The 26,767-nt window shown below is 39.5% G+C and overlaps 1 protein-coding gene across 1 annotated transcript; it reads left to right on the plus strand.

The window, feature by feature from the left end:
• The first annotated feature begins 1,495 nt into the window (after positions 1 to 1,495).
• On the plus strand, positions 1,496 to 26,516 carry LOC136421116 (uncharacterized). Its single transcript, XM_066408267.1, has 33 exons — positions 1,496 to 1,648; positions 2,125 to 2,176; positions 2,445 to 2,579; positions 2,973 to 3,184; positions 4,236 to 4,369; positions 4,657 to 4,835; positions 5,245 to 5,390; positions 6,250 to 6,585; positions 7,192 to 7,334; positions 7,729 to 7,799; positions 8,120 to 8,274; positions 8,709 to 8,875; positions 9,216 to 9,387; positions 9,694 to 9,858; positions 10,194 to 10,376; positions 11,142 to 11,307; positions 11,647 to 11,810; positions 12,423 to 12,561; positions 13,019 to 13,225; positions 13,525 to 13,758; positions 14,030 to 14,151; positions 14,664 to 14,820; positions 15,438 to 15,508; positions 16,249 to 16,406; positions 17,696 to 17,909; positions 18,356 to 18,574; positions 18,871 to 19,077; positions 19,623 to 19,934; positions 20,419 to 20,542; positions 23,730 to 23,901; positions 24,644 to 24,738; positions 25,154 to 25,324; positions 26,332 to 26,516. Exons 1-33 carry the CDS (start codon positions 1,496 to 1,498, stop codon positions 26,514 to 26,516), a joined length of 5,520 nt encoding a protein of 1,839 aa, XP_066264364.1.
• Positions 26,517 to 26,767: the final 251 nt, after the last annotated feature.

Here is a 26,767-nt window from a genome sequence, read left to right on the forward strand (position 1 = left end):
TGTACTCTGTGAATATCGCTTAGCAAATTATGATAAACTTATACATGGTTACCATAGATTTAACATATTTTGTAAAGATATATGGCATTTTGTAAGACCAAAACTTTGTTTTTTGAATGCCCTCGATCCTACAACAGTGGCCTTTAAGCCTAGCTACAAAATGTAGAGACTTGACTTTTACATTGTACTAAGTAGGGACCCCATAATACTATTGTCTTCTTTCCATTTCAGATTTACCAGAGATGCATTCGTTCTCAAGTGGTCAGATGGAGCTCACAGGTGTCATCCCCATTCCAAGGGAAGATGCCCTGTTCAAAGTTCCTAACAACTTGGTGAAGGACATCCTCTATATTACAGAGGTAAGAAGAGTTCATCAGATGTCCGTCCATATGTGTCCATGATCACTACATGTCATAATACTACAAAATGTATGTGTCACCTTGATAGCCAATTAATCATATCCATTGAAACACAGGTTTTAGGACCGACAATAAGCTGATATTCTTTCTTAGGTCAGTCTTTACATATACCTGTTAGGAAGTTTCATTCATTCAGAGGAATATCATTAATGATCTTGCAAACCTAATATTCATTTCCCATTTTTAAAGCTTCAATAACCAAAGTTAAGAAATCATATTATTATGATGGCTGAAATACATGGATTTCTTTTCTACATGCACTCCTTTTCTAACTTGCTTTGAAATTCTTTCATTTCCAGTACCCTAAAATAAGGCTTTCACTGCAAGCTGTAGCTAAAGAAATCGCAGGAAATCTCACTTGCATGCGTGAAGTTCGCCCCGTATGTGAGTATAATGCATTAATATTGAACTTTACAGATGTCTAGAGCTAGAATTCAACCATTGATATAATTATAATGTCATGGCATTTTATAGTGTGTTCAGCTAATGAAAGAGCACATGTCAAGATACACTTTGTAGTGATTCAATGCAACATCTTTGCAATAAAGTTCTGATTCTGATAGCATATGATATGATGACATGTCAGGGTTCAAAGTAGTTTTTCTACATTGAAATTTTTACCTGCTCCACTCATTTCTCTTGCCTTTCAGTCCATAAGAAAACTTACAATGTTTTGAAGATGTTCTCGTAGTACCTTTTTCTCTACTGTATTCAAGGTTGCTGCTTTGAAAAGTATATCATCAATACTGGCAGTATGTCACCCTTAAAGTGTTGTAGCCAAGGTTTGTGTTATCATTGGGAGTGCAAGTTACATGCAGACAGGCATCAGAAATACCAGCACAGTCTTCAATTTTACCTGCACTAGTTTTAAGCCCTAAATGTTGTAATGTGGTCTGCCCATAGATATTTGTTTGTTTCAATATCATATACTTTTGAAATTCTTAGATGCCAGAGAGCGAACAAAGTGCTTCCAAGAACTAGTCTCCATCATCAGCCATCTTGAGGAGGAGGATCTTTCAACAGTAGCAGATGAGTACATCCAGTTTCACACAAGAGAAGCCAATACTACAGAAGACATGGAGGCCATCATTGACGCATTTGGTGCTGCCGCACTTGACATAACTCAGAAAATTCTGATCGAGAGGATTCTGTTAAAGGAGCCTCCTGATGCCAGACTTCTGAAGAGACTGTTTTCTCATTTCGTCAATCTAGAGAATCCACCACCCATGGTTAGTTGTGTTATCTGAGACTCTAATGTAAAACCTCAATGTAAAATGGTCTGCTATAGAATTTGGTTTTGTGATGTAAGAATGATACAAATTTTGTGTACAAGTGAATTACAGGGTTTGAAACATGTACAGTTACATGACGTACAGTCATGGCATATTTATCCCTAACAATATAACTCATGATTGCATGACATATTGTGTTCTTTTCACTGAAGCAAATTGGCAGTCAAATACATAATGTTTAATATACTGACTGTAAAAGCCTACACACAACCCATAGTAATGCAACAATCTATGTCTATTCTTTTATCTTGCCTCTAAGTCACCACAAAGTTGATTGTTACAAGCACTGAATAGCAGATGATGCATAGTTGTGTCGGTAATTCTCAGACTGGTGGATTGTTGTGACATTTTCCATTACATTTACAGACAGCAATAAAAGGCATTTTTCCTTAAAGAACATATTACTTTTTCAGACATTTATTGACGCCCTGGAAGACCTAGTATTTAAAGGAGATCAATTTTCAGGTACATGTTCAGAGTTCATCCACAACCACTTTCAATTGGGAAAAGGAGGTGATTTCATTAAGTATGGTGCCTTGCATTTGCAGTGTCTTCACTTGAGGCTAAAAGCATGATCATGAAAGGTAACGGGGCCTAAAATGCAGTTACTGTTAGTTGTAGTTTTTAAACATAATTTGAAAATCAATGTTTCAAATGCACTGACATTCAATTTGGATTATATTTACACCATCATGACATGCTGTTGAGGTAAAGTGTCTGATTTATGTTACAGATGATGAAGATGCCAGAGAAATCTCAACCATGGCAACCCTACTCCTTGGTTCCCTTGCGGGTGGTCTGAAGTCCACAAATCCAGAGCGAGCAGAAAGTCTTGTTGCCAGAATGGAAACAGAACTCCAACTGCATGGTAAGGCATTGTATAATAATCATTACAAATGTAGGTAATTGTGTCAAAATTTTTAGTTTTAATTTTTTAGTCAAAGTGTCCGTTCAGTGGTAAAATATCTTGCTATTTCTTTGTAGATTCACAGTTGCAATGCCTGCAAGTTACATGTAGAATTTTTCCCTTTGTCTTATCATACACACTATAAGGTTAAAAGACTGTACTATAAGGTTAAAAGAACCTAGTACAGTGTGTATGAGTTAGAAGCATGTGTATATATATGGTTTACCTTCTCACGCTGCCTAACTCTGTAACCAATAGAGAATGGGGTGCCAAACGGCTACTTTAATATGCTAAAAAGGTTCATATCTGATGTACGCACAATAAGTATTTTTGTCTCCTTGGTTACTGACTAAGATCCTCAGAAGCACAGGACCATCCGATCTGCTGAAACTGCAACATATGAGAATCACCACGAGCAAAGGAAATCTACGCTACTCCTTTCCCTTGGCAATGCTGGGCTGGACCGCTCGTACGACCACATCCTTTCTTACATCAACAACACCGACTCACCCCAGCTACTCAGGAGGAGTGGTGCTACGGCAATCTCCAACTACCATCACGAAGATGTATGTTTTTGAATCCTTAGCATCCCCAAGTCTTTGTAAAAAGCTATTTCATGCTTTTAAACTGCACATGTGCGGCAAGATACATTGTGGATAATATATAAAGGCCCCTGAGATATGAAAAAACACCTCTGAACATGTAAAATGCATGGTCTAGACAAGAACTGTTTCTTTAAAAGTTAGGGGCCTTCCCTGCCTTTAGTGCTGAAGGACCTTCCCTCTCCTTAGTGCTGAAGGACCTTCCCTATCCCTAGTGCTGAAGGACCTTCCCTATCCCTAGTGCTGAAGGACCTCCCCTATCCCTAGTGCTGAAGGACCTCCCCTGTCCTTAGTGCTGAAGGATCTTCCCTCTCCTTAGTGCTGAAGGACCTTCCCTCTCCTTAGTGCTGAAGGACCTTCCCTATCCCTAGTGCTAAAGGACCTCCCCTATCCCTAGTGCTGAAGGACCTCCCCTATCCCTAGTGCTGAAGGACCTCCCCTGTCCTTAGTGCTGAAGGACCTTCCCTCTCCTTAGTGCTGAAGGACCTTCCCTCTCCTTAGTGCTGAAGGACCTTCCCTCTCCTTAGTGCTGAGGAACCTTCCCCATCCTTAGTGCTGAAGAACCTCCCCTGTCCTTAGTGCTGAAGGACCTTCCCTGTCCCTAGTGCTGAAGGACCTTCCCTGTCCTTAGTGCTGAAGGACCTCCCCAGTCCTTAATGCTGAAGGACCTCCCCTGTCCTTAGTGCTGAAAGACCTTCCCTGTCCTTAATGCTGAAGGACTTCCCCTGTCCTTAGTGCTGAAGGACCTCCCCTGTCCTTTATGCTGAAGGACCTCCCCTGTCCTTAGTGCTGAAGGACCTCCCCTGTCCTTAGTGCTGAAGGACCTCCCCTGTCCTTAGTGCTGAAGGACCTTGTCCACTATGCATCTTGCTCTGAATGCCCAGTTTAAAGTGGCTTGTATGGCCTTGCATGGTACATGTTTGCCATCTATGATCAAGCTTTCATTACATTCTCACTGCTATCGACTCTGGCCTGAGTGACGTAGTATCTGAGATTTTGACATTTTGTACAACAGGCTGCATCAATGCTGCTCAGTATTGCCCTGGACAACAACCACGAGAAACATGTCCGCTATGACGCGCTCTTAGAGTACAGGAGACACCCCAAGGCCGTGCCCATAAGTGACATCCAGTTCCACCTTGTTAGAGGGTAAGTTTTGTCGGAACCCAAAAACACATGATACGGCAAAGCTCTGCTTTTTTTGGGTTTTCCTGGATAATATATAACTTAAAGGTATTATACTAACTTAGAATTTTGATAGTACCTATGGTTCCTTTTTTATGAATTTTAAAGATATTTAGAAAATGGAATAAGACGATACAACTTGTTGTGACGTAAATTATAAAATTAATCTAAATGTAAATTGTGCTTCATTAGAAGAAATTCAATGGTTTTAGTTTGAATATCTAAAGAACTGAATGTTTTTCTTGTGTCAGATTGACAAACATAACAGGTCTGAACGAAAGGGATCATTCACGACTGAAGCGAGGTATCTTTGATGGCTTCAAGTTCAAATTGCAGCTACCAGGCATCGAGTGGAAGAAACAGATCGGATCCGACAAAATTGGGGCTAATTTTGGACTGACTATTCAGAACATAATGGACCTGGAAATAGGTACTTATAGCTCTATAAATCCAGCAAAAGTACCAATATTATAAGATGATCAATATTTTGTTGTGATTATTAGAATATTCCTTGCATGGTCACTGATATCAATGATATTTAGATGATTAGAATACAAAGTTAAAAGATTTGTAAATTGTAGCAAATTTTTTTTGTATCTTGGCTTGTAGTTTAATACATTGCTTTTGCTTTCCAAATTATTACTATATAATGACACATTGTATTGTAACATTCGTTTTATAAAACATTCTCTGTTACAGCAATTATTACTTTAACAGAGAATTTTTATAAAATGAATATTACAATACAATGTGTCATTGTCGTGTTCATTTTGATGGCCTCTAAACATGGAGATACAAGTATCCCTTGCTGACAATATTATTGTTCTATTTCGATGCAGCACCTCAGCAGGGGCATTTTAAAGTCGATGTTCTGGATGAAGCCTATGCAGTGGCTAACCTTGGCATACTGGGTATCCACCAGGACCTGGCACGAATTCGCTTCTGCTTCAGAGGACACATTAAATATGATCTCAACATTCTCCAGGTACAAATTTGCCCAGATTGTCATGCTTGTCTAGAATCAGCCCACTATAGCCCACTAAATCACCAGGACAATCTTATATCAGCCATACGGTGATTTACACCATTCACCCGGACAGGAGACCTGGCGCATCCCTGTCTTGTATCAGCCAACGAAAGGGTATGTCACCCCGTAAGGGGCGGTATTACACAGACAGTGCTTTATAATAACCACGTCGACTGATGATGATGATGATGATGATGATAGCTAGTGGCGAAAGATAATGGAGTCAAACCTTCTTCTCTTTTATAGCACATACCAGGTAGCCCAGTTGCCAGACCCCCAATCTCTAAAACACCCCACAGATATTCTTAGAGTTAGACTAGAGATTTGGGGTCTGGTATCCAAGCTATGGTTCAGGGGACTTTACAACAATTATTCCTTTTTCGTCAAGAATGGTATGATGTTGCTAACCTTGCTGTGTTTAGTTACCATTGAACAATGTTATGTCAGCCCATCCCCTCTGTTTACCCTGGGAGACCAGACCCTGTAAGTCGGCGCAAGCGGCAGGTAGGGGCGGTCTGGATCATGGGAGCCCGTGGGATAGTGGGGCAGGGAAAGTTTGGGCAGGCGTGCGTGTGCCTACTTACGGGGTCTGGTCTCCCACGGTACCTCTGTTGAGCTTCACTCTTTTTATAATGTTATCATGACAGTGATTAAAGCTGGTTCAGTTTTAACACATCATATGGACTGAAATTATTGATGTAAAGTTATGTGCATGTACTGAAGGTTGTGAATATTTCCTGGCAGCATCTTGTAGCCTCTGCATATGCAATTTCAGTCACAGTTTGTTGCAAATTGTATTTCCCATTTCCTTTCATAGGAGTTTAACTTCGAAGACATTTTCAACATTGTCAAGTTGCTGGATTCGGTTGTAGACAACATTGTGGGGTCTATCAAGGAAACAATTGAGAGTTTTCGACAACTATTTGACAGTACTTCAGAGCTGTCATTGCCAAACATAATCCAACGGTTCGCCGATGCGTTTGATGACATCCCCTCCAAGATTGGTGACCTTCGAGCGATTGGACAAAACGCCGTCCAGACAATGGGAGAAATGGTCAACCCACCTAATTTCATCACTGATGTGTCCAACGTTATCCACAGAGTTACTGCACTTGTGACAGACATCAAAACAGATGTGACCGAGTTCTATGATGTGAGCTTCATTTTCATTTGATTCAGTGTTTACATATTCATTGCAGTAACTGTTAAATGTTTCGTCCCTTTAATGCCTATTGTAGCACATAGAGAGCAAATTGTTCTAAGACTTGCAATTTCTGACATTTGATAGCGACCTCTAGCAAAATGTGCTTACAATTTCTTTTGAAGATTTTGGAGGTGTACAGCCCCATGCTCAACTATGTAAGGCTAGCATTTTGCAGTACCATGTAAAGTCCAGAACACAAGCATGTGACATGGCCTAGTTTAATGCATGCACTGAGTACTTGACCAGGGCAAACCAGTTACTTCATAAGTCACCAATATCTACTGATTCATAACTTAATTAGAAGTCATGCAAAAAGCTGTTTGGAAACTTTGACTTAAAATAATGTTGATTTTTAGAAGTCTTCTGTCTGTATCAGATCATTCAGATGTACCTTTCGGGGTAGAAGCAGCTGGTTATATTACACCGAACGACCTGTCACACCTAACCTTTGCATATCCAACTGCATGCATCTTTTACGCTTTATCTAATGAGGATGCCCCTATGGTACTTGATGTTCCACTCAAGTCTTTAGAATATCTCTCTGTTTTATTGTAGAGCATTGCAGATGCCATCACGATTACCCTGCCCTGGGCGATTGATCAGATAAAGGAGGCAGTTAACATGGTCGTGAATACTCTAAAGAACTTCTTCGACTCACCGCTCTCAGCTCTTGGAGACGTACAGAAGGCAATTCTTAAGTATGCACATCTTCTGCATTCAATTTGATATGTACATGTCTTAGAATGATACTGATTAGAACATCAACTCTTTGATGGATGTGATACATGTAGAAATGGTATAAGAACAACATTATTCAAGACAGTACATTCTGTATACTTTTGATAGGTGTCAGCTTTGAAAGACTTTCCGAAAATAATTTCATCAGGTTGGTAGAACATAGGATATTGGAGTTTTCTTTTTCCACAATCAGTAAGTCCTCACCTATAGCGGCGAGAAGCAGTACTCCAGTCAGAAGCGCTCTGAAGGTGTCTGACAGACACCAAAACGTCAGCAGGTTTGGATTTACTGGTTGTGGAAAAAGAAAATTTCAATATCCTTTGACTTGTCTTGTAAGACTGTCTTATTTTTCAGAATTCAGCTGGCAATATCAACAGTTCTTGATGCAAAGAGACGAATAGAAGATGCCTGCTTGTTCACTAAAGGTATTACTGATATCTATCCACCATCAAAATCCATTTCAGTACATTGTATATGAATCACCAGCATGTCTTCAACATTTTTTCTTCAATTTGCCAGATAAACATGTAAAATTGTATTTTACTAATAATGATGTATTATAGTTGTAATATCGTAACAGTCTTGAGGTGTCATTAGCTTTTGGCTGCTTGTTGCATTGGTTAGGCTTTTGATGAGTCCATAGAGACTCTGAATTAAGAGAGTGAGGGAAAATTTTAGGAACACACGGCCCTTTAGTTTGAATTTTTGTTATGATTCAGTCATAGTTGTTTATCCTCACATACAGGCCAGAGACCGTACTGGTTTGACATCAAAGGGGTAATCACGGAGATCTGGGAGGACATATTGACAGCGAAAGACTCTGTGCTGGATGCGTTTGGATGGCTCAATGGACAACACAGCGGTGACGAGATGTTTAAAGAGTTCACCGGTGTTGATGCGGTCAGTAGTTGTACACAAATTCTATCAACAAGCTTACCATGAATTGTTTCTTAGAACCTCTTATTCATACCAAGCTTCGTGAATCTGACTATATCCGGCTTCCGGATAGATCCTGCTTGATATATATTGTAACAAGCATTCATACATGTACCAACTTCAAGGTTCATCAAATCCGGCTCGAGATCAGCCCACTCACTGACCTGTCCAAAATCAGATCTGGATCTCAACCTAAGATAAAATGCAGTTTGTCTAAAAACTGCTAGATTCCTCCACATTCCTCCATAAGTCTCAAATGCATAGCAGCAATAGTACCTAGAAGTCCAATAGGGTCTAATATACATGTAGCTACAATCTAGCACTATAGAACTTAGAAGAAGGAAAGATTTATTTTCTTACTTTGTTCTGACAGATGTTTGTTGATCATCTTTTATTAGATCGTGATTCGAAAGCAAATTCTAGAGGAAGTCCTCGAATCCCTGGACATCTTTGCTGGCCCACTACAGGTTATACAGGAGTTGGCAGCTCCCTTTGTAGCCACCTACGAATCAGTTGTCGAGACAATAAATGCTGTGAAAACTGGGTACACAACTGTCAAACAAGCGTGAGTTAATCTCTTTATATCAGTTTCTATATATCAACAAAAGACATTTGCATTTACTACAGTCTATAGATTTCGAACTTAAAATGTGCACAATGTCAAAATGTTTCACATTTGAGAATTCAAAGTGATACTGAATTTCAGCTTAGGAACATACATGTACAAATGTACATCACTCAACAAAAACAACATGCATCTATTCTGCATTCTTCAGACATTTTTATCTTGAAGTTTATATCATTCGAATCCCATAGCAATTCACCAATCCAGTGTCTGGAGTGTTGTTTTAAGTTTCCTTCGTTTATCATTTTATCCAGTGTACATTTGTGATTGTCCCTACTAGGTACACTGCTTCAAGGACCTTGATCAGCAAGATATTTGGACCCAAAGTACACAAGGACTTCCCAAAGAAACAGCTGGAATCTGACAACTGTGGGAATGGTTTCTACCCAAGCACAGCCAGAGGGAAGTACAAGCATCAAGGTGTGGACCTGGAAGCTAGCGTTAATACAGAGGTGAGACAATACACTATGCAGGGCCAGATGTACTGCTGAGTGGTATCTAAATACATGTATTAAGCAAAATATATAATGGACTTACACACACAGCATGACGATGTATTAAACATGCACATATAGTGATAGGGCTAAGGTACATGTAACAAGGTTGTGAGAATTTTGAAACAAGATCAGTTCTAACTTTGTACATTTTTTCAAAGTTACAGTGTACATGAATGCCAAAGAATAAGAAATACAAGGATTGAGATGATGTAGATTGTGGAGACAGGTCGGGTGTAACACAATTTGTTTCTCTTTTGACAGATCGTCGTCCCCTTTACTGGAGACCTCAATGTTACTGCTGCCAACGAAATCTCCATAGTCGCAGATGATCTCGACGACATTGAAATCATTCTTAACCAAATCAAACTTTACAGTGGAAAAGATGGCATGAAGGTGACTTACTTTTGCTATCTATATCATATCAGAGTGTATAGCATTCAGAGAATTGTCTGTAAATCAACATATGTTACAGTGAATTTCAAGAGTTATGTGTAAGATTATCATAGAATTTATATTACACTTCTTTTGCCTGGAGTCCTTAGTCTATCGTTAGCATTCACCCTCATGAAGCACTTAATGGCGGACCGTAGTGACTGGAGGAAGAGGGTAGACTTAGTCCGGGCAACCCGACATGATGATGATGAGCCTGGAGTCCAGCCTTCTTAGCGTGGGGAGCGGAGCTTGAGTAGCGGACTTAAGCTAAGAAGGCTGGACTCCAGGCTAACACTTATTATCATGGTATCTTTTCTACTTAAAATCAGGTATTTAAAGGTGAGCCACTGGGGCGTGCGACGTCATCAGGATGCACACCAAACAGCATCCACCTGGCCATGAGGAAGGTTGGAACAAATAAGTACATAGATCCAACTCGATACCTGGAGAAGAGGAAAATGCCGAGACCAGAGTGGATCCAAGAATGTGACGATTACCTTGTCAAATTGTTGGTAAGTTTTACGGAAATGTTGTAAAGTGCTGTTACAGTATTTTTTCAAAATTATGTATTCAAGATTTTCCCATACACTAGCAGAGGATATTCTAAGAAGGCAAAACCAGTCAAGGTAATGAAAACATTGTTGAGCAGTTATTGTTGATACTAAATTGCTATTTGAGTGTGTGGATGGTGCTTTTAGTTAATTTTTTGCCAACTTGAGAACTATAGCCTAAGGGCAGAAATTTTCTCAATGCACTGATTATACAATACTATGTAGTTACCAGTTGTGCCAAGAGGCTCTAGGTTACTTACCAAACATCATCATGGCAGAACAGAGTCAGTGTCAAATTGTTATTCTAACATTTGTACTTGCCCAAACAGCTGCACCTAGACAGACTTTCAAACAAATAAATTATGTTCTCAAAGCTGCTGGGGGTGTGATGTGGGGGTATGTTTCTCGATATGCATGCAAATTTTCACAGACTTATTGTTAAAGAGATTTCTGAGATCAACAAGAGACTCCTTCTCTAGAAGATTTCAAAAACATGTTCCACTATGAATTAGCTAGTTGTTGGAGCAACATTTAATGTAACAACAAAATTTCGTCTTCTTAAAGATCCCGTACATCAAAGGAATGCACACAGAAGCAATGAATAAAACGTTCTAAACGTGAACTATGTGGCTCCAGCTGTGTTACTGAAGGACGATTGCGGTGCGAAAGATGTCGGTTAGCTTGGGTGCCTCCTTCCCCATTTCCTAACAAAATTTCTTCTTGTAGTTCAAAGTGTATGCAAAAGGCCAGCTGACCAAAGGACCAAAAGACAACGACACCACACCACAACGTGGCAAGAAACCTGATGTGTCTGGTCTAGAACCCCTTCCGTCTGGCAAAAGGAAAAAAAGAGAGATACCTTTCATAACAGCACTACAAGAGAAAGCTGACGGTATTTAAATCACACATAAACTTAATAAGATAAGATGTATTGTTAAAGATCAAAATAATGAAACTCATGATATATACAATGTACATACTATTTGTAAAAAAGATTTGAACCAATCATAGCCTCAGCATCTGTGGTTTTTCATATCATAGCACAGAAGCCCAAAACTATTAATGAAATCTGCTTTAAAATTTAAATGATAGGGTTAATGGTCATCAAATTGTACCTTTAAGTTATAGTTTGGGGCTTCTGTTCTATGATATGAAAAACCACTGATTCAGAGGCTATTGAGATCACCATTGTGTAGAAGTCATTTTACATGACATAATTTGTATTTTTCAGATTTCACAGATCATCTGGGCCTGCCACCAATATCTGAAATCGGACCAGTCCTTGCAGGGTTCAACATAAAGGACATCAAAATCAGCCAGATTCTTGACTTGCTGGAAACTGTGGGACAGACAGAGTTAAAGGAAAAACTTGAAAATGCCCTAAGCACATTAGAGGTACGTGTATACCTGTCTGATAAACTACATGTACATGTGCTTGATGAACAATTTAAACAAAACAAAACAAAGCAAACAACCGACAAGTCTCTAACGGAGTCTGAGATGTTTCATACGTCATCCATTGTCTTTCACTGTGACTGTTAGGGCAAGACATTGTATATTCTTTATTCTTTATTAAAAATTGCAACAAGACAATACATACATGTGTATATATATAGTGGAGCGCCAGGCAGACAAGTTGATGTTGCGGACCGGTCAACATTACAATTACATGAATACAACTGTTACAATAAACACTCTAGAGGCAGTTCATCCAAATATACAATAAATTTGTGATATTAACAATAATGTGTAGTTCCACTGTCTTGTCCTGTAGTAGAAAGACTGCACAGCAGATCTAAATGCAGCATCTAAAATGTGACTGACTCAGTTAGTGATCCGGTTGTTAATTTTCTATCATGTATAGTAAGTGTCTAACCTTCATCTACATATTTGATGAACAGTACTTAATAATTATAAGTGTGGCTTACAATTGCAGCATAAGACGTTGTTTTCAGTCCGATGTTTGCTATCTACAAATTTTGAAAATGTTTTGATTTTTCTCCAAAGGACCTGCTGAGTACGCAGAAATGTGTTGCCACGGAAACCATGGATGATGATACACTGAAGCTGGGGTTGAAGGCTAGAGGAAAAGCACTCAATGGGTCACGCACAAGTCTGATCAACAGGTTTAAGGATCCTGACGAAGGTACAAGTATGATACAGTATGCTCAATCACAGTCTTTGTACAACATGTGTAATATTGGAACTCCCAAGGAGGTTAAAATTTTAACCTCCTTGGAACTACACACAGGTAGTGTGGCGTAACGCCAGAATGTTTGGCCCAGAACCCAGAGGTCCTGGGTTCGAATCCCGTCCCGTTTCTCACTCCACCCAGGTGTAAAAATGGATACCTGACTTTGGTTAGGAGGTAAAAGGTGGTGGAAGGAGAGGGATGGGCTCCACCTTCCAATATCGTGCCCTAGACACAGTAGATAACAACCCTCTGCCCCTAGGGTCTCAAAAAGCTATGGGACTACCTTTACCTTAAAGTTTACCTTTTTACATGCCTGTATGTTACTTGAAAATTATTATACACCTCATAATCATTGACAACACTATTAAGACATGCATGTACACATCTTGAAGGTCCTGTTTTTTTTCAGGTTGCAAACACCTCCATAAACAGTTACCTGGAGGTATTGCATGTCGTTTTACCGACAACTGCCTTGGCGTGACGTGTTGTGTTGAACTCAAGCTTGTCGTTATTCGGCGGACCTTGGAAGCTTCACTTACTTTGGACCCCTGTAGCCTGGAGCTTACCCTGACTGTTGGACACTTCAAAAGGTCCTTTATTGTTACTGATCATCTAGGTGAGTGTTATTGCATTTAGGTATTATCTATGATTAGTGACAATTGTAAAACATTGCGTTTTGTGGACATGTGGACATGTCTTCCAACCTTTTTCAGAAACGTATTTATCTTTAAAGTCAGCTGAAACTGCAGATGTGTATAGCCTCACCATGGACTTGATCTTTTAGTACAATCATATAATTTCATATTTCTTTGAATGGTATTTTGTGTTTTACATTTATCTTATTTGTTTACAAGGTTGAAAGAGTCAATTTTACCATTATTATGAGTATACATTTGCCTATTTTCTTTGTTTCAGCGGAGGAGTATAGTGGATCTGTTGTAGATGATCTAAATGTCATGGATGTGGTGACATTCACAGTAACATACTCTATCAAGAGGGATGGCAACAATGTGACCGTGGACTTGAGTGCTTCAATGTGTGCCAAGGATAAGTGCAAGAAATTTGCGAAAGTATTCGACAAGTTGACCCTCACCCTTCCCCAGTGCTCTGGTGTGCGCTCTTCGCAACCTAAGGGAGCAAAAATAATAGGTACTACAATCTTCAAAATGACTTAAAGTGTAGAATGCATTTGCCAATAATGGCTAAGAAGTTGTTAGAATTTACCTACTATCAAAAACCAAAACAAACATCCGTCAAGAAACGTAACTTACTTTGTTTCAGAGATAATTGTCTTATATTCTATTTTGCAAGCTGCACAATGACAACACAACTATGTTCTAGTTCCATATAGTTAACAAAGTATAATTTCTACTGTTTATGAAGGGAAATAATGTGATTATTGAAACCCTGTCCTTTCCAGACTTGAACGAACTGAAGGAAAAGACACTTCAAGAAATCAAGGAACTCTTAGACATAAAAAATCCAGGCTCGTTTGACATCCAAGAGCTCATGAAGAATCTCCGTGAAGCATATTTAGAGATTGTGAGTACTGTGTCAAGAATTTCAGCAAATGTTTGACATTTGAAAAACTCTTAGACTAGTTATTAGAGTTACAATGAAAGTTATTGTTATAGGTACGATGAAACCAATAGTTTTCTGTAACAATATAATGCACATTGTTTAACTTCTCCAGATGATCAGAGAAGGCAGTACTTGATCTTCATATTCTTTAGTCAAAGCGGTGAAACTATTTGCTTCTTGACAATCCTGTGACAGTGAAATTGATAATAAATAGATAATAAATCTGAACAAAAAATTGAGAGATTTCACTCTGAAGCCAGAAATTTAACTTATTCGATAATTTTGCTTTGAAAATTAGTCTACTCTTGAGCCCATGTTTCAAATTACTGAATAACAGTACCTTTACAATTATAATCATAATTTGTAAAGTAGGATTTTTTTCTCACATGCATTGGTGAAATGTATAAATCAAGCCTTTAATTTCTCCTTATTTCTCCTTTTTTTTACAATATCATTGATTCTTACTATTACAGGCCAAGGATGCATTGAACAATCTTCTGGGAAAGCTGTTTGCTGGACAATTTGACAGCTTCGATGTGTGCATGGAGGGAGGGAAAACATTTGGCAGTGACATAACGTTCTTTAAAATCACCTTTAATTTCTTCCTTGGGCCAGTTCCAATGGAGTTTGGTAAACACTTTTTATGTATATGCTTTTGCATGTGTATCATCTCCTCAGATTAGTTTAAGTTGTTTTATACTTCATGTAACTATGTACAAATGTCCATGTCTACAAGTCATGTACATTGTAATTAAGCACCAAAGTGGCAAAACCCACCACCCCTTCAAGACTGCTGCTACAATAATTTATCATCTTTGCTATATTGCCTTTTGTTGTTATTTGTTCAACGATCAAAAAGTAACTGATAGGCAGCAATTTTTAGAAAAATCAGTTTTTATGCATTTACATGAATGTAGTTATTGGGTAGTATACAGTAACTGATTTGCTGTTACAGTAAAAGCTTTAATTTGCACCCTTAGGCCACACCAATTTAATTTCTTGGTTTAACAGATTTTTATTTAAAAAAAAAAAAAATTTTTGAAAAAAAAAATTCATGAAAACAGAAGGCTGGCCCTGCCTTCTGTTTTCATGATTTTTTTTTTTTGAAAATAAAAATCTGTTAACCAAGAAATTAAATTGGTGTGGCCGTACAACAAACATTCATTTTCATATACATGTACACGAGTATGTATTATCTTCTTTCTTTAATGATAAAACCTAAAGATTCTTTGGAATTCTCCTTGCAGTGTTCTCTGCAGGGGGTAGTTGGAAAGTGCAGTGTGGTGTCAAACTTTGTTTCCTTACCATGAAGGCAGAGGTAAGAACGTGCCATAATGGTATCTTTTCATTTCATTGTATTATAGGCCATGTTGATTTGATTATATGGATGACATCCGCGTATGCATCAATTTTCATCCGTTTGAAAAAAAAGTTTTCAGCTAAACTGTAAATCTTACAAAGCAGACACAAAATAAGAAAATATATGCTGTAAATTGGGGGGAAAAAATCGGAAAACGGATACTAATGTCGTACACTGCCAAAGTCAATTCCAGAGTCAAAGAAGATGTGAAATAACAAAAATGAAGAATCTATAATTCAGTATACCATACCCTGTGTTGAGTCATTTGTTAAACCTTCCTGTCTATAATTACTCAGATTTCATAATGAAAGCAATATAATCAAATCAACATGGTCTTACTTAAAGGCCATCCAAAACACATCCTTAGACAGATTTGCATGATTGTAGTTTTGCTACATGTGTAGCTTCTTTTACCATGTTCTTATAATTAGGTCATTCTTCATTCCTTTTTACTTTAAATGTAAACAATGTTATGATAAACTATGTATGCTTAATCATCATGTCTTCAATTTTTGGTGCCATGATTCAGATTTGTGCTAGTTCAGCATGTTGACATGGATTCCAAACTCTCTAAGATTCTAAGTTAAGGAACTTCAAGGTTTTATGTCAATTATTTTTTGTACTACAATCATGCCTAGAAATGCATAATCTATTAAATACATTTTTAAGTCAAATCAATGTTTGTATACATGTATTAGGGAACGGCCACCCCACAGATTGGTGCGATGGTGTCTGGGGCACTTAATATCAACCTCTTTCTCTTCAAAGCTGGGCTGAAGTTGACAGGTTATCTCCTGACAACAAAGTTACCTACAAAGGCAGAGGTTGGGTTCAGCAAGTTTCCCCTGGATGTTGGGTAAGATTCATAGTTAGAGAGTTCCAAGATCAAAATTGATGATAATTGGTAACAAAGCATAGAATAATATTTTGCCTTAAAGACGTCTGTTGTAACATCCCAAAAACCAGTTACAATCATATGTATGTCAGCACCCTATCTCAGCACCTTCTAATATACAACATGACCTGACTGATCTGGAAAACTGGTCACACGACAGCCACATGAAGCTCCATCCTGGCAAATGTAAAGTTCTTCATATATACTTCAGTAAGGTCCCGTACCCAACACCTTCCCTGAAAATTAACAACATCGAACTACAACAGGTGAAAGTGATGAAGATCTTAGGAGTATTCCTACAGCACGACCTGCGATGGAATTCCCACGTCGACGCCATCTGCAGCAAATCAAGCCAGCGCCTGTTCCTACTCCGTAAACTGAAACACTTCCATATCCCCACTGAAGATCTCGTCACAGTCTACGTCACATATGTTCGCCCAGTTCTTGAGTATGCCGCTACTATCTGGCACTCAGGATTGACCATCACACTGAGCAACAGAATCGAGAAGGTCCAACGCCGTGCTGTACGGATCATTATGGGCGCGGACTACACGTCTTACACTGATGCCTGTGTTCACTTGGGTCTACCCTCCCTCCAGACACGTCGTCTTCAACTGGTCACAAACTTTGCGAACACTCTTAGTCAATCTGTACATTTCCAACACCTTTTGCCATCCACCAGAGGTCACATTAGTAGGCGCCAAACTAGATCGTCGCATAAACTTAACAATCCTCGTTGCAATACAAACCGATATCGCAACAGTGCCGTACCATTCATTGTCCGCTTGCTTAATACGTATATGTAATGTCTATCTCTAAGATCTTTGTATATTGTCTTAAAGAATTAATGGTTTTAATAATTAATGTGTGTTTGTATCATGGATTTCGTATTCAATTGTGTAATGATGTGGATGAATTTTAATGTGAATGCTACAGCAACAATTCAGTCCGTTGACTGCTACTGTTGAGCATTATTTTACCTCCTGAAATAAACCATTCATATGTCTGTCATTCTTGATGACAAGAGACAAACAACAATAAAGATTTTCTGAAGAAGTCTAGCACTTTGGTTTGAGGGTAACAACTAGATAAATGTTTGTTCAATGATTTTATTATCCAATTCATTTACAGTTATTAAACTTTATTGTCCAAAAGGGAAGTAAATCATCCAGGAACTAATTTGTGGCAACAGTACATTGTACATTATCCTCTAGCTCTTGTCCTTAAAGCAACTTTTTTTTACTTTTCAGAATTCGGATGGACCTTGAACTTATACCTCTTCGACTTGAACTTCGGGCTATCCTCAAATTGACTATAAACCTCTTGTTTACATCATTTGAGAAGACCCTGATTAATGTATTGCTGTGGGAATATACAACGCCTTCTATCACAGCAAATATTTTCAACACATTCAGCAAGGAACCTGATGATTCACCCCCTTCATTCAATGATTTTACCACAACGGTAGGTAACTACATGTAGTTTTTGTACCTTTGCCGAGAAAGTTATGTTTTCATCAGCGTTTGTGTGTGTGTTCGTCTTTCTGTCTGTCACCACGATAACTCAAGAATGCCTGTCAGTGAGTGGACTGTTTTTATACTTAATATGTTTAAAAGATTAGATTTTGAGCCCCCTAGCGACTTTCTATGATACTGCAGCGGAACTTCCAGCTTTGATATTTCATTTTCTGATCATGCTATGGACATGATGTTTGAGTGGACGATACATGTAGCTCTTGGGAGGGAGAGAAAGTAATTTTGAAAAAAGATAGGAAGGAATTGACAAATGGTTCAGCTATTCTGTTTGTGTACAGGGCAAAAGGCACCCTTTTTTCCAATGTGTATATTTTGTAGAATTTGGGTTTTATCAATTTTGAACGGCATGTTCCTTTCAATTGTGTTTGTCAACAGTCAGGAAATGGTGTTGGAAAACGTGCGTCTGCAACGAGCCAGTGTAGCGTAAACCAGATTCCAAACCGTGACTACACCGAGCCGGCGTTTCAGCTTGCCATTGCTGTGGAGGATGATCTGAGCAAGGTGGAGGTATCATACTGCATCGCCACCTTTGCAGGAGGAAGTGACTTGGCCAGGGACGAAGTCCTGGGAGGCCCATCATCTGTTGTTGAGCAGGTAATATAAGTTAGGAAGCTAACACTTGCAAGCAAATGCAACTGTTACAGTTGTTGTTATTTCCCCCCTTATCAAGGACTTAACTGGGTAACTGTTTTTTAACACCTCAACTGCAGAATTTAGAAATCTGATGTCCTTTTTTTGCATTTGGTGCACGTACCTGTACAAGTACAGCAATACTATAGATATGGGATGTTCTACGCAGCTTTGCCTTGAACGCGCATGTCGTACCAGTATTCAAATTCAATATTTTCATCTACCATATGCATACTGAGACCTGTACACTGTTTCCACAGGTTTTGCCAACCCGCGTTCCGCTCTACTTCACCGTGAAAGCTACCAATTCAGCAGGAGGAACGGCCACTGTGACCTGCAGCCTTGACTTCTACGACTTAACCCCTCCTGCGGGCAGGGTGATTCCTGACTTCTTCACCACCAGCCACCCGAATGTGTTAAAGGCATCTGGTATGGCTGTGGATGAAACACCTCTGATGGAGAGAAAGGTAAAGAATCATGACAACATGAAAAATGCTCTATGTTTACTTTCAACATTACGCTGCTGTTGTATTATCATACATTGTATACTATACGTAATGTAGATAACATTATACAGGTATGAGTGTTGGTCTTTCGACCAGTTCTTTGACATATACATGATACAGTCAAACCTGGTCAGGCAACCACCTCCAGTCACAACCCACATTAAAACAGTCCGGTCCATTTTTACGTAGTTAACCCCACCCTGTCCTGAGCAACCATTTTTCCCTTAGTCCCTTGAGTGGTTGCTGAATCCAGGTTTGACTGTACATTACAACTCCTATTTACAAGTCAAGTCTTCGAGCAATACTGCAATCAGAATCATCATTAACGGCGACTGATGAGTTGTTGTATCTTACAATTAGGCCAATAAGGAAACTTTTTTCATTTCCTTTTTCGATGTGGAATGGATTTCAAGGTTGTGTTATGTACAGTGTGTGCTTTGCTGAGATGTCTTGTTTTGGGAGATGGACAAATGATGATAGCGGGCATTTCTTCTCTAAATATTTAGGAGGCCATTGGTTTCGGTCGCGGCGTCTATGGTGACCAGGCCTTTCCGTGGTCGGACGTCTCATCAGGCTTACTGAGATCTCCCACAAAGATTGTAGAGTCAAGTCTCCTGCAATTCACCTCCCCACGGCTTGGCAAGTTGAGGTCAACACCGCACCAAGTCATAGAAGGGCATGGAACACCCGGGACATGTGCCTCGGCCTGTTTGGCACTTCCTCCACTGAAATGCATCAGCTTCAACTATGACTATGGCACTAGTGGACGGTGTGAGCTATTGGAAGAAGTAGAGGGTCACGGAGTGCAGATTCATGTTGTGAGTAAACTGATGTCTTGACAATGTACACGTCAGAGTTCCTGCAAGTTAAATGTATTACATATGCATTACAGCATGAAGGAGAGAATACCACAGACTATCGTGGTAAATCCCGTATCACCCAAGGTACCAGCCAGACTGCAGGCTGTAGTGAAAAGTTATTGAAAAGTTGCGTAGTAGTTAGCTGTCAACATCCACCCAAGACACCTAAGTTCCATCACCATAAATGTAGTAACATTTTATTAGTTAACGTCTTTTGAATGTTCTCCAAATGTTGTTCTGTAAAATACCAACTGGACCGGAACACCCATATATTGAACGTTATCATGACCCAGGTATATAACATACTAACAGTTAACGATACATGACATAGATGACATTAAAAAGTGTACTGGTTTCTATAGATCCTGATGATACATGTACATACAAAGTACCATTATTTTGACATAAGTTAATGGAAGGATTTTATTTGTTTTTTTAACAGGCTGGGCTTTTCCACTATTTTGAGCGACTTGGAATAGGCCATGCAGTGACTTTTAACCACAGAGATCTTCAGTTGCAGCATGGCCAGCTGTATTACTTCAACTACTACCTGAAGAACCAACTTGGTAAATATGGAGATTGCAAGTATAATTACATTTTGTACCTTTGCCAAGATGGTTATGTTTTGGGGAGCGTGTTTGTTTGTTTGTTTGTTTATTTTGAAACACCTGGGTAGCCTATTCAGTGCCAATACACTGGTTTTCGATAGGGCCCAGTTTCACATATATATACATGGAAAATAAAAAACAACTTACAGAGAGAAAAGTAGACATAAACGTCGGAACATATGGGTACAACTGAAACATGAAAGACAGATAACTCAAAATCATAATCCAAACCAAGGTCAACAGTTAGGAGGTCAGAGGTCACTACTCAGTACTGAGACTATGTTAGGTCTTTCAAAGCTGACTTAAATGTATTCAGGCTTGGAACTTGCTTAATGTAGGCTGGTAGTGAATTAAAGTGTTTAGCACCTCTGTAGGCAAATGTACGCTGTCCTGTTGTGGTCTTGAAAAAGGGTTTGTATAGGAGTGATGTCTGTCTGGTTTGGTAATTGTGTAAGTTGTGGTTGTGAGAGAAGGTGGATGATAGGTATGTTGGTGCTAGCCCATTTATACACTTGTAAACCATAATGCACACATGATCCCGCCTTCTCCCTGCGAGATACTGCCAGCTGAGCTTCTCATGAAGGTCGAGGACACTGCTGGACTGTAGGTTCAGTTGCAGAACTACCCTGGCAGCCCGGTTCTGTAGCACTTGGAGTTGTTGTTGTCTCCCCACTCCGCAGCTGTCCCACACGGTGTCACAGTAATCCAGAAGGGGGAGTACCATTGCTTTATACAACATGTCAGCTATATTTACAGTGAAGCAAGGTCTAAGACGTCTGAGTAAACCTACTCGTTGGGTTACCTTTGAGCAGAGTTTGTCAACATGTTCATTCCACAACAATTTATCATCAAGAATAAGCCCTAGGTATTTAAATGAAACCACTCTTTCTATTGACTCTAGTCCAATTTTGATTGACATTGGATGTGCTTTCATAAGCTTACCACTGCTCCCAAAGAGCATCCACTTTGTCTTTGAAGCATTTAAGGTCAAATGGTTTAACTGGAACCATGTGGCTATATGGGAGAGTTCTGAATTCAGAGTGGCTTCAATGTACCTAGTGTCATTACTGGAGCAAAAATTTGCCGTATCATCAGCATAGAGACATACTTTGTTGGAGATACAGTCTGGTAGATCATTTATAAACATAATAAATAACAATGGCCCCAGGATTGACCCTTGAGGCACTCCTACTGTCACTGGGAGATAATCAGATACACAACCGTCTATAGATACTGACTGCTTTCTATCAGATAGGTAATTTGTGAACCATTTGAGTTCTACATCTTTAACCCCGATCCAGGACAGTTTTTTCAGTAAGAAGAGATGATCTACTGTATCAAAAGCCTTCTTCAGGTCTAAAAACACAGCCCCCACTAGGTTTCCACTGTCAATGTTTTGATACACATAGTCAGTGACATCCAGTAATGTAGTAGCTGTGGAATGACCTGGTCGGAACCCAGACTGCTGTTCAGAGAGAATGCTATGATGGTGGAGATATTCCAGGAACTGACCATGTACCTCTTTTTCAAAAGCTTTCATGATAACTGGAAGAACAGATATAGGCCTATAATTATTTGGATCCTCTTTCCCCCCCCCCCCCTTTGTGTATTGGGGTCACCTTAGCTGTTTTCCATTCCTTAGGAATGATACCAGATGAGAGAGACAGATTAAATATGTGGGCCATAGGTTTGCATATACATGGTGCAGCTGCTTTCAGCAGTCTTGTGTGTATCTTGTCTAACCCTGTGGCCTTGTTTGTCCCTAAGACTCTGAGCTTGTCGTATACAGTAACTTCTGTTACCTCCTTGAAGGCGAAAGTGGATGTTAGCTTCTTGTACTTGTCTGGGCAAACTAAGTTACCTGTCTGTTTCGTGAACTTCTCAGCTAACTTGTTTCCAATGGAAACAAAGAAGTTGTTGAAACAGGAGACTATGCTAGAGGGGTCCTTGTAGAACTGCCCTCCCCAATGTAGTGACTTGGTAACAACAGGGTTTTTGTTTGGAAGTACTTCCTTTATTGTTGCCCATAACTTACTTGAGTTGGACATATTTTCTTTGAGTTTTTGTTGACAGTATATTGCTTTGGCCTGTTTGACCAATTTGTTGACATGGTTTCTTTTGGCTTTATATCCTTCCCAGTCTACAGTAGCACCTGTCCTACGGGCTCTCGCCTTAGTGCTATCTCTGTCATGCATCAGTCGCCGAAGGTCAGGTGTGAGCCATTTAGGCTGATTTGCCTTAGTGCGTTTTGATATGAATGGGGCATGTAGATCACTAACAGTGATGAAAAGAGACCTAAACAGTTCCCAGGCTTCCTCCACACAGGTGGACTGTAGGACACTGTCCCAGTTTAGTGTTCTAAGATGGGTCAGGAAATTGTTCTCATCGAAGTTGGAGAACTTGCGTGAGGTGATATATCTAGGTGCTGATTTGGGTCGCTTTGCCTTCCTGACACAGAACACTGCATAGTGGTCCGAAAGGGTGGAGTGCACTACACCATGCTCACACACCTCATGTAAGTCACTACAGTAAATGTGATCTATTATAGTACTCGAATGTTGGAGCACTCTTGTGGGTTTATCTATTACCTGCTGTAGCTGGTATTCCTGGCTAAGGTTTGTGATGTGTCTGGCTCCTGATGTGTCTGTGTTACTCAGGTCAATATTCATGTCCCCAAGCAGGAACAGTTCTGAGTTTGGAGTGCAGGTGCTCCATGTCTCAAGACTGTCTCTTAGCAGTGAGAAGAAATCCACTGTGGCACTTGGAGGTCTGTAGATAGAACCAACAACAATAGGTTTGGTAAAGGGCAGCTGAATTTGGCAGAAAAGCGCCTCTAATCCAGGTTGTGTCATATCTGTCCTCTCAGTGTGGCTGTATGCTTCAGAAATATAAATTGCAACACCACCCCCAGACCGATTTCGGTCCTGTCTATATAAGTGATAACCATCAATAGATAGTTCACTGTCATGGATCGTGTGTCTGTGTGTGTCTGTGTGTGTGTGTGTGTGTGTGTGTGTGTGTGTGTGTGTGTGTGTGTTTGTGAACACGATAACTCAAGAATGCCTGGGTGAATTGTATAGACATGATATTTGGTATGTCGATAATTTAGAACACAAACTTTAATTATTCAATGTTCTTTTTATAGGATATACGAACATCGTGACGTCTCAACCGGTGAAGGTCGACTTCACTCCGGTTGGACCTGGACCTTTGAAGAACGTGCAATATGACGAAACTGTCAAGGAGCCATGTCACGAACTTCTGCCTGACAAGTGGGAGAACAGATGCGTTGATGAAGCTAGCATACCAAACCACAGGTATAAGCAGTCCTGACAAATCAAACCATGACATTAAGGAATTACTCGTGATCTAGAGTCATGACATGACATTGTGTGATGTACAGTGTACGCTTGATTTGCGAGTCACAAGTCACATTAAAACAGTCCTGTCCAGTTTCACAATGTCCTCAAAAACCACCTGTCCTCAGCAACCATTTTCCTCGATGGTTGTTGAATCCACGTTTGACTGAATTACTAGTAGTTTGTTCCAGAATAATCTGTAGACTATTTCTAGACAGTGCACATTTTGCTTTTTTCATGATGCATTGTACATGACGTCAGGCACAGCCATGTTCAAACACAAGACTGTAATAAGTGATAATCAATGATTCAAACCCTAGGTCTCCAGAAATTGTTTGGTACTGTAATTCTTGTTTCTTTCACTGTAACTTTATGTTCACTATTTTCACGGTCACCTCTGTACCATGAACTTATCATCACCATGAAAAACCTGTTATTTACGATTCCTTCACACATCTGTTCTGTAAATCACTTGCTGCCACCGTGAAGTTAAAGTTCAGTGAAAATTTCCATTTTCCTTACTCCATGAAATTTTGCTACCATAAAAATAAAGTGAATTACAGTAATTCTGTTGTTTGTACATTTCGTGATCAGTGGCCTCATGTTTTATTTTTCTCTACATGCTTGAAAAATTGAAGAAAACATCACCTCAATTTTGTCTCAATCCTGATTGATTAATGTTGGACACAATCCTTCATAGGTACATAATTGATGGTGAGGGGTCATCAACTGTGTTCAACGGGCACACTCCATTCGTAGATCTCCTGTACACACGTGCCAACCAGTATGTGTCAGGTAAGCAAAAAAGACTTATTACAATGCTACTACATGTACATGTAACCAGCGCAATCGGAATGAGCGTATTAAGTTTTATCATCATAAGTATGAACGTCAGCTCAAGACAATAGTATAGGATTATTTTGTAGTAGTGTACGGTAATACATGTATTAGCGGCCGAACCTCAGACTGAGGACAAAGCATGATGCTTTTTCATTAGCTATCAGTGCAATGGGGCTCATATATTTTTGGCCAAGCACACAGGGTCACCCCTACTCTTCTCTATAAAATTAATGTGTTGGTTCTTTTGCATGCAGAGGTTTGACGCCCTAAAGCTCCCTCATACACGGGACCGCTGGCTTTACGTCCCCCAATAAGACGAAGTGTACGCAATTCTTTACACCCAACAATACCGTAATCTTTTCTTTTTCAGCAAACTGGGATGGTTTTCATGACTTGGAAACAGGCATCTTTGGCTACACTTGGTCTGTGGGGACGACACAGTGCGAGGAGAACATCCATCCTCACAAGGATCCTCACGCTCACCTTTTTGATGAGTCTGAATGGACTCATACTGGACTTGCTCACCCTCTTGATCTCGAAGGTACGTTAATTCTTTTTTCTTTCACTGTAACTTTATATATTCACTGTTTTCACAGTCACCTCTGTACCATGAACTTATCATCACCATGAAATGTAATATTTATGATTCCTTCACACATCCGTCCTGTAAATCACTTGGTGCCACCGTGAAATTAAAGTTCAGTGAAAATGTCCATTTTCCTCACTCTGTGAAATTTTGCTACCGTGAAGATAAAGTTAATTACAGTATGTGAGGTTTATCATACTACTATGTACCTCTTTGATAACTGATTAGATTTGACTGGTGTGATGAGACTGTGCTTTAATTCTATTTAGAGATTGATTTTGTTACAACTGTACCTTTTCCTCATTTGCTTGATTTTGTTACAATGTACATTCCTCATTTACTTTGTCCATTGTTGCCCCTGAATCTAAATAAATACTGTAACTCGTACTGGAATATATATGCTCGGCTGTTATAACACAACCTCTAGAACTTTTACCTGGTCAATGTTTCAGTAACTCTTCAGCTACATTTTGTACATGGGCTATAGGGCTATAGTTATTCAGGCCATGATGACGGTAGCTGAAGAGTTACCAATTCAAACATAAGCCAAGTGTTAAAAGAATCCTAACAGGTAGCGTGCGTAGTCTAGTGGTTAGTGATCTTGCCTCTGAAACTATAAGCCCCGGGTTGGATCCCAGCTGTGTCGCTCACCCGACATGCACGCTACCGGAAAGGGTCGCAGTCCTTAGGACGGGACGTTAAGCCGTGGTCCACTGTTCATTGTGCTTGTCGAGAAGAGCTAGGGGAATTTCCCCGGTACAATAAACCTGTAGATACTGTACATAGCGTTCGTCTCATCTGTCACAACCAGTGGAAGATTAGCTCATCTGTTCATTGAGTTCATTTGAGCTTAACTGGTTCAAGATCAATTCCTTTCCTTTCCTATATGACTGTATATTCCTATCATTCTCCAACCTACATGTAACAAAGCTATTCAATGTAACCGTAACTTCCTGTTGCAGATGGCCTTTACTATGTGACTGTCCGTGCCATAAACAAAGTTGAATATGGTGGACCATTAGCTACAACTGTCTGCCACTCAACTCCATACGCCATAGACAACACAGAGCCCTTCATACACGAGGTGTTTGATATGTTATATGATGAGAAGATGTACATCATATCAGCATCATACAATGTCAGGTAAGCAAAACATTCCCTTATCATGTTGACTATCGTAACAAAACTTAAATCGTTAACGTTTACTATCATATATAGGTTGACTATCATAACATTAAAACTTTAATCGTAAATCTTTCTTTTTCCTTGCTGATTCCTATTAAGTTATAAATTAATACAATGTATCTTACTGTCCAAGGCTGTCCCAATGATGGGTGTTTTAGGTTACAAGATTAGTTCAAGATGTTATTTCTTTTGCATACAAAATTCACTTTCATT

This window comes from Branchiostoma lanceolatum, chromosome 15, assembly GCF_035083965.1.
Source record: "Branchiostoma lanceolatum isolate klBraLanc5 chromosome 15, klBraLanc5.hap2, whole genome shotgun sequence".
NCBI classification, from domain to species: Eukaryota; Metazoa; Chordata; class Leptocardii; order Amphioxiformes; family Branchiostomatidae; genus Branchiostoma; species Branchiostoma lanceolatum.

What these genes read in the sequence shown, in the direction of transcription:
- LOC136421116 (XM_066408267.1), top strand. Translation starts at nt 1,496, where the DNA reads ATGGAGGCCATCATTGACGCATTTGGTGCTGCCGCACTTGACATAACT. An exon ending in TAGAGAATCCACCACCCATG is followed by an intron (nt 1,649 to 2,124) that starts GTTAGTTGTGTT and finishes TTACTTTTTCAG; the next exon opens with ACATTTATTGACGCCCTGGA. An exon ending in CAGTTCCACCTTGTTAGAGG is followed by an intron (nt 4,370 to 4,656) that starts GTAAGTTTTGTC and finishes TTCTTGTGTCAG; the next exon opens with ATTGACAAACATAACAGGTC.